The 12,568-nt window shown below is 47.4% G+C and overlaps 1 protein-coding gene across 1 annotated transcript in view; it reads left to right on the top strand.

Moving 5' to 3' along the window:
* LOC144170764 (uncharacterized) overlaps positions 1–12,568 on the top strand; it is a 233,639-nt gene that overhangs the window by 120,726 nt on the left and 100,345 nt on the right. The window contains exons 3-4 of the mRNA XM_077700752.1: positions 777–996; positions 5,804–5,938. Coding sequence (XP_077556878.1) covers positions 777–996; positions 5,804–5,938 — 355 coding nt within the window. The remainder of the gene's footprint in view (positions 1–776; positions 997–5,803; positions 5,939–12,568) is intronic.

The raw sequence follows: 12,568 nt of genomic DNA, 5'->3' as shown, positions 1-12,568 counted from the left end.
TGGTATACAGTGTACCGGGCGTTGGACAGAAATTGCAGGTAGACGGGTATTGGGTGGGGTAAATCGCATGGAGTAGGGTTCTGCGGGGGTACGTATTTGTCTGTAGTCTTCGAAGTGTGGTGGCTTCTGCTCTTGTTAACTGGGAATGCGGAGTCGGGAAGGTTCTACGGCCTTGACAGAAGTAAATGAGAATGTCAGCATACCTGACAAGCGGTTCTGTTTTGGGGGCCGTAAGCGGTGTTCGTCCCTCTATGGTAATGGTCCGGTGTATAAGCGCGCGTGTAGCGGCGTGAGCCGCCTCATTACCCAAGAGATTCGTGACCAGGTATCCAGATGAGCCGCGTTTCAGGTATGTGGGCAGTACTCTTAAGAATTTGAAGTGCCGTTTTTCTGATGCGGCCTCGTTTGTAACGGCGGCACGCCGCCTGCGAATCCGTCAAAATTGTAATTGCATCTTTTCCCGTCGTGATGGCCAGGGCAACAGCGGCTTCTTCAGCAGCTTCCGTTGATGTTGTGCGGACGGTGAGGGCGCTTGTTACTTGCCCTGCTCTATTGGTGACACACACAACGTGGGCTGGCTTGTTTCTGCATGGAGACGCGTCCGTATACCTCGTTGTTGGATTTTCGCCGTATTTATTGAGCAATGTAAGAGGCCACGCAGCTCACGAAAGGAGGACGAAACACATGCGTGGCGGCTGTTCTGCGGACAGTTCCATCGACTGATATTTGCTTCCTACATGTGCGCGTTCTCGCTCACGCGCGGTGTTACCATGCAGGTGTCCTGGTACCGAACGGGGTCTGGCGAGCTGCTGTCGTTCGACACCCGCATGCTGACGTCGGACACTCGGGTGCGCACCGAGCACAGCCGGCCCAGCTCATGGCAGCTGCGGGTGGCCAGGGTGCGGGCCGCGGACGCCGGTCTGTACGCCTGCGTCGTCGACTCCACGCCCAGGCTCTCCCAGCTGGGGGCGCTCGAAGTTCGCTCCGTCGTCCCGGGTGCTAACCTTCACTCCACCTTTGTCGGGCACGCAATTTCAAACTGCAATTTTCCCCCGGCCCGTGTTGATAATTCCATCAGCCTGTCCCATTGGGACACTGAAATTACTGTTTCGAACGTGCAAATATACGGTAGAAGAGTTTGGTGCTGGGCCTGTTAGTACATACTTTGAACGACGGTAGAACCCAGCCTTGAAGACGCGTACACGAGGAGAGAGCAGGACAACACAGACGCTGGGACTAGCAACAGTCTAATGAATAGAATTGCAAAGGAAAAACAAGGTCAGGGCATGCGCCGTAAGAACTGAAGTAAAAAGGCGTGCTTACGACGCATTTTAATATCCCCTATTTTTCAATCATTGAGCTTGTTTGCCTGATAGCGTTAGTGAGTGCACACTCACGCACTCATCAAAACCCCGCTTTCGCATTTGATATGTTTCAGTCAGCTCCGTATCGCATTTTGTGGCTCCCCTATCAATAATGTCAGTTTTGTCAAAAAGGAGGTGCATCCACCGCCTTGGAAATGGGCAGGCAAGTCCGTCCCTCAACCGGGCATGACCGAAATTTTATGTTCTTTTAGGCGAACATTCAGACAGCGTCTCGTCGGTCCTATATACACTTTATCGCACTTCAGCGGCATTTCAGATGCATATCAAATGCGAAAGCACGCATTTTATGAGTGAGTGAGTGTGCCCTCACTAACGCTATCAGGCAAAGAAGCTGAATATTTGAAAAAGAGCCGATATTGCAATGCGTCATAAGCATGCCTTTTTACTTTAGTTCTTACGGCGCATGCCCTGACCTTGGTTTTAGATGCGAAGCATCTCATGTTCTGGGCTATGTCCCTCCCTTGTTGTTGTTGTTGCGCCGTCCACACCCCCACTGCGCATGCTCGGCTTGCTGAACGCCCGGTGGTGTCTTACCCTTTAATGGCGCCTGGAGCGACAGTGTTGCCGGTGTCTTCCTGGGCCGCCGCGAGACGAGCACGCTTCCCTCTCCTCCTCACAGCCGTATAAACCAGGCGTGCGCACGCCCTGCGCGCTACTCCACTGCGCATGCGCGTCTCTCCTCCATTCTCCTACCAGCCGTATAAACCAGGTGTGCACACGCGCTGCGCGCTACTCCACTGGGCATGCGCGTCTCTCCTCACACGTGATGCGCGCCGTTCAGTCTGCTTCCAACCCCCGTCTTCGCCGGTTCTGCTACGCTGCTGCCACACCAACCAACCCCCACTGCTGCTTCGCATCCTCCTCAGGGTTCCCCCCACGGGAACATGGCGTAATTTTTTCTTCACAATTTTGTTCATTAAACTGTTCCTAGTCCCAGCGTGTATGTTGTCCTGCTCTATCCCTTGAGTAGGCGGCTTCAAGGCAGGGATCCACCGTTCTTCAAAAATACAATATACCTTCACTCAAGACTCAGTAACCTAACGGAGCTCAGCATCGTGGGCAGGTGATAATGTCTTGTTCCTTGGGGTAGGAAAGTCTTGCGATCATACATATTGTACAGAGCCCAGCATCCTTGTCACAATATTGTGCTAGCCTGGTTCTGATTACCTCAGGAACTTCCCGTGAGGATGGTCTGTGTTATGTTGTAATTCCAAGTGACGCGTGTTGTTTGAAAAGCGCTGAAACCGTAGGAAAAATTGCGTCAAGCTTTGAATCAACCACTTCTCAAGTTATCCCCACCTAAGGTTTGATTTTATGACGTGAAATAAGTCGTCACCCAAAAGTAATCAAGCAGTTTGAGTTAAGTTCTCTGTGAATGACGAGCTTTTTCGGAAAAGCCCAAGCAGTCGTCGGGGATTCCTTGAAAATTTGCCTAAAAAGGCGTTAGTAATTTTGCGATGATTCGCAATGAGGGTTAGTAATTCCGCAAGCTTCCCGAGAACAGTGATTGTACGCGCATTGGGCCGTGCGAAGGGATGGCAGCGATGATGGCGATGATAATGATGAACATCGGAGTCTTTCTCTCGGGACGCGGATGATATCACCTCGCTTGTTGTGGGTAAGAGTTGTGGTGGCAGCGCTCTAAGAATTCAGTGTAAAGGTGTTTGGACGCAGAGGACCCCGTGGTGCATTAAAGCAAGCCGGCGTCGGCGGCGGCACTGACCATGAGCGAAAAATCCCGTAGCGCCACCTTGCAGCCTCCTCTGAAATGCCACAGATCGTAAGGCGCTCTCCCAAAAGATGACGTGTGAGCTAGAGCGGAAAGTTGCTGGAACGCAGGATAAAAGTGCACGGGATGCTTGCTATAAGCAGCGTCGACGTAAAAGACGCCGTCTGGATCAACCTGTTCCTTCAAAGCCACCAATGAGACGTAATGTTCGTGAAACAAAAAAACAGTGTGAGAATGCCTAGGCATTAGTAGACTACCCCCAGAACTTCTGTAGCTTTTCACCACCGTTCACGTGACACCAGATCACGCCACACGCTCTACCTTTAGTTTCTTTGACATCAGGATGCCGCCGAACTTGTACTGTTAACGCTGCAGTAACGCAACGCAGGTATCCCTTTCCTCTGACGCACCTCAGAAGTGACTTCGTATGCTGTGGTTTTGTACATTATAAACCAGACAAAACATCACTGAGGGGCGCCTCCTCCAAGGCCAGCAATGGAGGCCGTTTCCTCGCGTTGCCTCGTGTCAACAAAGCTCTCAATGCTTTCTTACGTCAGCATTGCAGCCTGAGGGCACGTACGTGCAGTATTCTTACCGGAGTCACGCATATATCGCTATGGGTAATAAAAAGCCAAGAATATACGTTTAGGTTACAGAGATTTCAACAAATAAATGCACTGAAACAAGAGCGAAATCCGCTCAAACATAAGTACGCAAGCCGACAGAGCAAGGTTGGATTGCAATGCAAAAAACGGGGCTCACTGTAATCAACATTTCTAACATGTACCGTGGTCCGCATTGTTTTGAAGTGTGAACGGGCACATGAGGCTGCACGCCTTGGCGGAAAGCATGACCGGCGGCTTCAGGCTACGCCAGTGGGGCTGTAAAATAAACGCTTCACCGGGGCTTTGTGTTCATTGTCTACACGTCCGAGCAGATTGCGCTGCGTGGCAGCGTTCTGAAGGTTGTGTCGCTTCCAGCTGGCGCGAGTTTAATTTGTGCGACTGCCCGGGGAGGTCGGCCTGAACACAATTAAACCGAGGCGTCCACCAGCGGCCAACCAATCGAACTGTCACAAAGCCTGCAGCGCCTCACCCCTATAGCACTCGCCTGTGTTTCCATAACTGCGTCGCTGAGAGTAAATAGTTAGCTCCCTGCTCTTCAAAAGTGCGAACTTCGTGCTGCAGCTGTGCGGCATGTATATGCCGGCTATCGATTCTGGCCACTCAAAAATCATGGTCCTTACGTGCTCATTATGATTCAAGATGATCTGTTGCGCATGCGGATTCATGCAAGGAAAAAGGTCACGCAATTTACGAAAAAAAAAAGTTATCAGCTAGGGAAGAAAAAGGCGACACGAGAGAGGAAGTTTAGAGTGATACATGATCAGTGCCGCAATCTCAACAAACATCTGTACTGTTTGCGAATCCGTGGCTGTACCTGATCAACAACCGACATGAATAATGCCGCTGTTGTACACGAGTGGAATAACTGCACGAGAATGAATAGCCAGAGTAAGCTGTGCCAGTGAATGCACTGCGGCACTCAGCAGAGTTAAGCTTAGCTTTAGGGGGAAAATTCTCGACATCGTCAATTTTGCGCAAATTCGTCGTCTTGACCGGGAGTGTTTTCTATCTTTTTCCTGATAGGCTCCTAGGTTTGTCGCCTGCTTCCGACTGACAATTCTGTGTCACAGAATTGTCTCCAGGAACTACGTATTACCTGGCTTTGACTCATCCACATTAAAGTCACCACCAACGGCGACGGGCGTTTTAACTTCACGCTGACTGCAGCTTCTATTTTACAAGCTTGTTTTTAATTTGTGTCGTTTTTCATGAGATTAGTTTGTATTGCATTTATTGTTTTGCATTTGTTTTATTTTACAAGTAATTATTTCATTTTGCTTTATTTTGTTTTAATAGTATTGCTATTTTATTATTTTATTTTCTTGCTATTTAAAAAATGGCGTCACGTTTACTCCGCCCCACTACTTTCCCGGAATCCGCATTCTCAGTAGCTGCGACCCGTATGACAGAGGCCATATAGCGAAGCGTTTAGGGTGGAAATTTGGGCTAGCCGGTGTGTACTACACTGCGACTAATAGTTACTAGCGCAAACAAAGAAGGCAAGAGGCGAAAAAAGCAGACGGCACTAGCGTTTGTGCCATTCGGTCTTGATTGCCTCTTGTCTTTTCTTGTTGGACTGCCAATCATGCCACAGTTTAGCACACACTGACCAGCCAATTTCATACTTCCTCGTCTCTTGCTGCTTGAGTTCTTTTTCGCAGTTAACAAGACATATTAACTCGGTTTAAAAACCTTCTGGCGTTTCAGTGCACCCAGCACGTCAATCAAAGATGAACGGGCATGGTGCTCGTTCCCGGCCGCATGCCGTGCCTCCTCCTGGCGGTTCACATGACCCCTGCTTGTCGACAGCTGACGTTGTTTCCCTTTGTACTGCCCCTTCCACGTGCTCCAAATTAAGGGGTCGTACATTCCATCCTCCTACACTGACCACCGATTAAGCATAATTTCCAGTCGGTTGCAAGGTATAAACCGGTTTAACGTATAAACTTTGTTGATATCGTTGATGCTTGATCTGGTACGACGCACGAGCACTATGGCCATACCGCATGTCCGAAAATTTCTGTTACATTAACGGGTTGAGTTATTTTCTATTTCTCTTTCAGGAAGCAACGCAAAGGCAGTTCGATTTTCCAACGTTGTTGCACGGTCAAACTCCTCGACAAGGCAACTTCACAGAGGCCGCCGTAAGTCCAAAAGAAGAAAACATCGCTTCGTCCAGGAGCAAGCAGAAAACAAAGGTGAGCATGTCGGTGTAAAATAACGCTGTGGTTTTTCCAAGCGGTTTCAGTATGATCACATTATATCCTGCTGCACCCGCCGCGGTGGCTCAGTGGCTAAGGCGTTGTGCTGCTGAGCACGAGGTCGCGGGTTCGATTCCCGGCCGCGGCGGCCGCTTTTCTGATGGAGGCGAAAAGCAAAAACGCCCGTGTGTACGAGATTTCGGCGCACGTTAAAGATCCCCAGGTGGTCTAAATTAATCCGCAGCCCTCCACTACGGCGCGCCTCATCGCCTGCGTTGCGTCGGCGCGTTAAACCCTACAATCAATCAATCATTATATCCTGCTGCGGTACTGAGATTTTAGTGAGCTTTAGAGTAGTTATTGTGACATTACAGGCAGCAGCATACTGCAGAAGACTGCACTGGAGAGAACCGTGCAGAGGTGTGTAAAATTTTAATTTGACGCAACAAGCCTAATTAAAAGCTACCAAGTTGAACAAGGTACGAAATCCAAGCATTGTTTGTGAGTAGAGCCAGAGCTTTGCTCATTAGGCTTACACCAGGAGGTTGTGAATTTATCCAGCTCAAAACTTTCATAAATTTGAGCAACCCAAAAGTTTGTTAATTCCCATTCTCAAGTTTTCATGGGTGCCTCCACTGAATTTCTGAGGTATCCACTGCGTAAAAAAATCCCTGTAAGACTGCTTGTGAAATGTGGAGCTGGAACGTCGACGACTGTTTGCCACATCCAAGCCAGATCTTCAGTGAGCCTCGGCCGTTATAAATCTTTTATTTCGAATTTGTTTAGTCATTTTTCAGTATTGAATTAGTAAACTTGGGAGCAGCACGTCTTCATTTCAAGAGGTTAAAATAATAACGTTACTTGTAACTGAAACGCAATAACAGTTAAAAAAAACTGTGTTTTCTTCCAGCACGATATGTATAAAAAGGTTCTCTTTAGACAGAGCGCCGACTGCTAACGTATGTTCGCCTCGCCAGAAAAAAAAAACCCGCTATGGCCGGGTTTCAAACCCGGGTTTTTGTACTCTGGGCGTAACACGTTGGTCACCAGCCACTGCGGAGGGTATTACGAAGGTTTTACTCGTGGTTTACACGCATGCGCAGATGCCGCCTCTACCACGGGTAAGTCGCATTTATGTCTAGTTGACAGTCAGCGCTGTATTTTTCTGCGCCCTAGAATTTCCAGCTCTGTCTTTCGCGTTGCTTTCTTGCAATGATGAAGAGAAAGCCTGTTGTACGCTGTCTTGCAGCGCCTGAGCCACAAAGCAGTTTACAGGGCGCAGACCACGGAAACCACTGTTGCGTATCAGCGCGGGTTGTTTGGTGTTGCTCTGTGCGCGCGAGATAGTCCGGCCAAGTTTAGTGCATTACGGGGAAGTTCCGTGTGTGGTGGTTAAGCGAGCTCATCGCATGTTTTCATCTCTCAACAAGCCTTTATTCCTTTATTTATTCCGTGTTCCCCCTAAGAAAAAAAATTCCCCCGCATTTCCCCGAGGGGGAGAATGTGAAAGTGCGAATGCACGGTTGTCGGCCCGCTTGCGGCGCTTGCGCTCGGCCCCCGCAGCCCACCGCCTCGCCGCCTTCTCTTCCATCTCTTCCATCGGGTTTGTAGTATCACGTGTACACCACGCAGTTATCAAGCCGCTATAACGCCGCTGAGTCGCCAACGCACGCCGCTGACAACGTAGTTTGAATGCGTTAAAGATATAAGGCGCGTCACTAACACTGATATCACCGTCGCGTCCGTGGCTTGGTCGGTAGAGCGTCGCGCTGCGGCCGTAAAGTCCTCGGATCGAAACCTGGCGCCGGATGTTGTTTCTTTTTTAAATATAGAGGAGCACTGCGGACGCCGCCGCCGCCGCCGCCGCCGGCGGTGGATGGTTTGGGGTCGCTTATAAAGTGCATTCGCACTTAAAACAACAAAAATGTGGGGAAAAAAACCCATGCATCACTCAGGGCCTGTGATGCATGTTCGCGGCCGTTGCGAGAACCGGCAGAACCTGGCTCCGGCTGAGGCATGTTCGAACAAGCTTTCTGCAAACGGCGGCCGTGCGTGGGACTCCCTCCTTCCCCCTCCCTCTCTTTGGCACAGCGTGCGCCAGCTTCTACGAAACGCGTCACGGGACCTGGGGAAGGTGTTTTATGTATTTGTACTTTTTGGTGTCGTGCACAACATGCCGAGTGCCTGTTGACGATTGCATACTCTGGGTATTTATGCTCGCCGTTCGCCGAGCCAGTCAGTGCATCCTGGGGCACCGTTTAGGACGTTTCTCTGCTCGTTCCAGTTGTCATGTTTTAAGCACGCCAATGTGCTGCTGCCCGTATCTTCGCTTTTCTCTACTGGTCATGCATTAAACTAGATATGTTGGGCTATAGCTCTTTGTCGTTGAAACGGAGGCAACTCTCCTGCAAGCCGCACTCTACGTCGACATAACGGAGGTTCGTTCTCGTACGCCTTCGCCCATGTAACACCGCTAACAACAGCGCAATAGAAAACGCTAACGTACACTGCATTTTTCTCTTGGAGTGAGTTACTAAGTTTTTAGAGACGCATGAGTCAACCGGGAGCAGTACGTGCGGGCGAAGTACTTGAAAAAATAATTGTTGCGGTAATATCAATCAGCATAAGTACAGAGGTTTCTGCGTGTCTGGCACTTTCCTGGGAATACTAGTGGTGCTGCCGCCGTCGAACGGCGCTTGCTCTTCCGCCGGAGGCAGTCGCTCTGCTTATTTTTCGCCTGTAAGGGAAGAACAAAAACAAAAACAAACACAAAAGGATTGTCTTCTCAACAATGGCCGCACCGAAGCAGGAACAAAAAGATGCACTACTACACGGTCTGGGATCTTTTGTTTTTCCTCATCTTATACCAGCGCAAAACAAAGAGATCTATATTTTAAGCGAATAACAAAAATGAGCAACCTTAATGACAGGAGACGAGAAACGAGAACGACGCGTCCGCGGGATATGTATTGCGTAGCTTTACTCGAAAGACAAGCGCCGCCCGGTGGGCGTGATGCCGTGTGGCATGAAAGTGGCTTTTGGCCCATCGGTTAGACGGGCCGCTGCCGACGCTTCTTGAGGAATCCGATGAGCCCCGACACGCCGGGCGTCGCGATCTATCTCCGCGCGCGTAATGCGCTCTCTGCTGAAATATTCACGGCTCCGCAGCGCCGCCTGCTGCCGCCACTGGCGAGCCAGGGCCAGATTGGTCATGCGCTCTCGTACCTTGCACGGTCCCCCGCCTCACTCTTCTCTCTTCCATCGCGCGCAAGCTTAGAGAAATCTCGTCCATGGGCTCTGCGCGTCATTTTGATGAGCTCATCGTTTACGTCTGTTGCCTTTCAGGTTAGCTTTCAGGAAGATGTGCGAATATCTGTTTTCTGTGGTGACGCACCGGCTTTGTATACGCAGCACTGCAGCATCTCACGCGCCTAGTTTTCTCTCCTTCAGCACAAACTATATGTCGTTCAATGTGCGTTAGGTATCTGAGTGTTTAGTGACGAAGAAAACTCAAAAGAACAGTGTGTGAGATTGGGTTGGTTCTAACAGCGTGCACAAGGAAGGGCAAAGGGAGGCGTGCACAGGACTGGAGCCCACTAAAGAAGCCAGAAGTTATTCGTAGCAAAGGAAGTAGTCTTCACCACAGTTGACCAATTTCTTCCAAAAACGTCGCTCACAACTTACCCAAACTTAAAAGATTTCTTTATTAGCTTAAACATTCCACGTTCCATGACTTTGGGTCTTTCCTGATTACTCACGGATCCTCGTCCTGAACATTTACATTAGGCATTATCTTGTAGCATAACCTACATTGAGGCACTAAGTACCATTTACATTTTAAAACAATGAGCATAGCATGAACAAAGTATACCAACACATCGTATGTTGGGGGTGGAGCATGATTTTCAGCACCTGTTGGTGGCTTCTTTCTGCAACTGAGGGAGGCGAAGAGTCAGCAACGACTTTAAAAGACTAAGGAACCCCACGTCGTACAAAATAAAAATAAATAAATACGTAAACCTAGTAGCCCAGGTGTGCCATCCATCCAATGCAAAGCGTAATCTTGATTTTAGCCTCAGAAAGGAAATTCATAATAAACCAATAAGCAGGTTATCAACTGAAATGAGACGCTATATTGATATGCGGGGCCCTTGCCATGTCGTATAGTAGAATATCGCGTAAAAGTTAATGAAACAAGAGCGGTAATTTCCGGGGCAATGTTTACGCAAGCGCTTGAAGGCAGTATATCATAGTCTTGGCTTTGAATAAATTAGCAAATCTAAGACTGCTCTCACAACTGCCACCACCGACACGAAATTAAAAATAAGAACCGCAAAAAAGAACTATTTTACCAACACCCTTCCTAGTTTCATCAAAAATTCGTCGCAAAAATTTTAGGGCTTTCTTAAAAATTCAAAGACTAGCGAAAACGCTAGTCATTCTCAAGATGGCTTTACTACCCCTTCTTCGCTCAATGAGCATTTTCAATCAGTTTTCACGGCTGATCACGGCAATCAACCACCAATCGACATTTTGAATAAAGAACCATTGGAACTGCCCCTGATAACCGAACAAGGCAAATTTCATCTGCTCCTACAACTTGACACAAAAAAAGGCTCAGGGCCAGACAACATTCCAAATTTGTTTCTTCACCGATATGCGGAGTGGATGGCAAAATATATGTGCGTCATATTTAATAAATCCCTAGCAACGTGCACCATACTTGATGAGTGTAAAAAAGCGAAAGTTAAACCGATACACAAATCAGGCCCAAAAGATGAAGTAAATAACTTCAGGCCTATATCGTATTACTTGTACTTCCATCAAACATCTTAAACATATTATCTTAAAACATATCAATATATATCTTGAACACGAACGCATCATGTCACCTCCTCAACGTGGTTTCCGTAGGTGGCTTTCTACAGTCACGCAACTAACAGAACTAACCCGTGATTTATCCTTAAATGTGGACAACCAAAAACAGGTCGACCTTATCCTATAAGACTTCTCAAAGGCCTTTGATAAGGTTTCGCATAAAAAAACTGGTACAAAAGTTAGAATGTACCTTAGGCAATGGCTCCGTTACGAAATGGATCAAAAACTACTTACCAGTCGCACACAATTTGTTCATTTCAATAGCCAAGAATTCACAACAGTTCCCGTCACATCCGGTGTTCCCCAAGGTTGTGTCCTTGCTCCGACCTTATTCCTAATTTTTATCCATGACCTACCCTGTCAAATTCCCATCCAGGTCAGACTTTACGCGGTTGATTGTATAATTTATCATGAAATAAACTCTGCAGAAGGTCATCCTGCCTTAAACAAAGCCCTTGAGATAGTATCAAACTGGTGTTCAGATTGGCGAATGGTATTGAATGTAAAAAAAATCAGCTATAATGACAGTAACAAGAAAAAAGGAATGGTCAGAGTTCTCATATACCATCAATTGCATCCCACTTCCTAGAACAAGTAATCATAAGTACCTTGGCCTCACCTTTACTAGCGATCTTAGATGAGATGCCCGTGTTTCTAACGTTACAGTAACCGCGTTGAAGCGAGTATTTTTTCTGAGACGATGCCTTCAGCTAGCACCTTCTGAAAACAAACTGTTAGCCTACAACACGTACGTGAGATCTGTTCTTGAATATTCGAACATTGTTTGGTTCTTGTACACACAAAAAAACATATTGCGAAGCTAGAAGGAGTTAAAATAAAAGCCGTTCGATTCATTTATAACAAGTTTAGGCAAACGGACTCACCAACCGAAATGTTTGAAGAAGCAGGCATGCTAACGCTGCAAAAACGAGCAAGACTAGCACGCCTACAATTCATGTACCAGCTACGCCATAAGCAAACCAACATCGATACCTCCAGGTACATTACAGTTAAACAATCACGACCCTCGCGTAAACAGCACCCCGAAATACTGCAAGAATACGCATTCCGTACGGAATGTTTCAAACACTCATTCTTCCCAGCAACAATAAGGGGATGGAACAGCTTAGCAGACATGATTACTAGCAGCAATTCTTTAAATATATTTTCTTCTCTTATTGAAGAACATTTGCGTTTGGAACCCTAACATGGCGCTATTGTAGCCATATTTGCAAAATCGATTGTTTCAGACTGTGTTATTTTGACTCTTTCACGGTAATCATTTGGGTGTAATACAATTATGGTTAGATCTTTGTTGTAAGGACTTCGTTAGAACTTGTTTGAATTTGGTTGTTAGAAATTGTGAGAACTTGGTAGCATCAATGTAATGCGTATCCTAAACGATGTATAACTTACGGATGTTTTTGTTGTGTGCTTTTATTGTGTGTTTTTTCGATGTCCTTCTTGCGAAAATCCCGACAACGGATTGGCAGTATTTTTAAATAAATAAAATAAATAAATTAATAAATAAATTTACATTGTGAAGGTGAAGTTGCTGCGATCTCGCTCCGGGAAGGGCTGGCCAGAAGGCAGGAAACGCTGCCACTGCTGACAGCAGCTGCGTTCGATTGGACCATACATGAGGTGTACAGGTGACCTGAACACTTGCGATAGTTGCTGAAGCTCTCATTTGCTAATCTTGTCGACAAAAACACGTCCCCATCTCGAATTCCATCGCGAATAAATTTG

This window comes from Haemaphysalis longicornis, unplaced genomic scaffold (genome assembly GCF_048455015.1).
Source record: "Haemaphysalis longicornis isolate Haplotype H1 unplaced genomic scaffold, Haemaphysalis longicornis Haplotype H1 scaffold_2, whole genome shotgun sequence".
In the NCBI taxonomy this organism is placed as follows: Eukaryota; Metazoa; Arthropoda; class Arachnida; order Ixodida; family Ixodidae; genus Haemaphysalis; species Haemaphysalis longicornis.
Note: the sequence above shows the minus strand (reverse complement) of the source record. Positions and strands in the feature narration are given on the sequence as shown.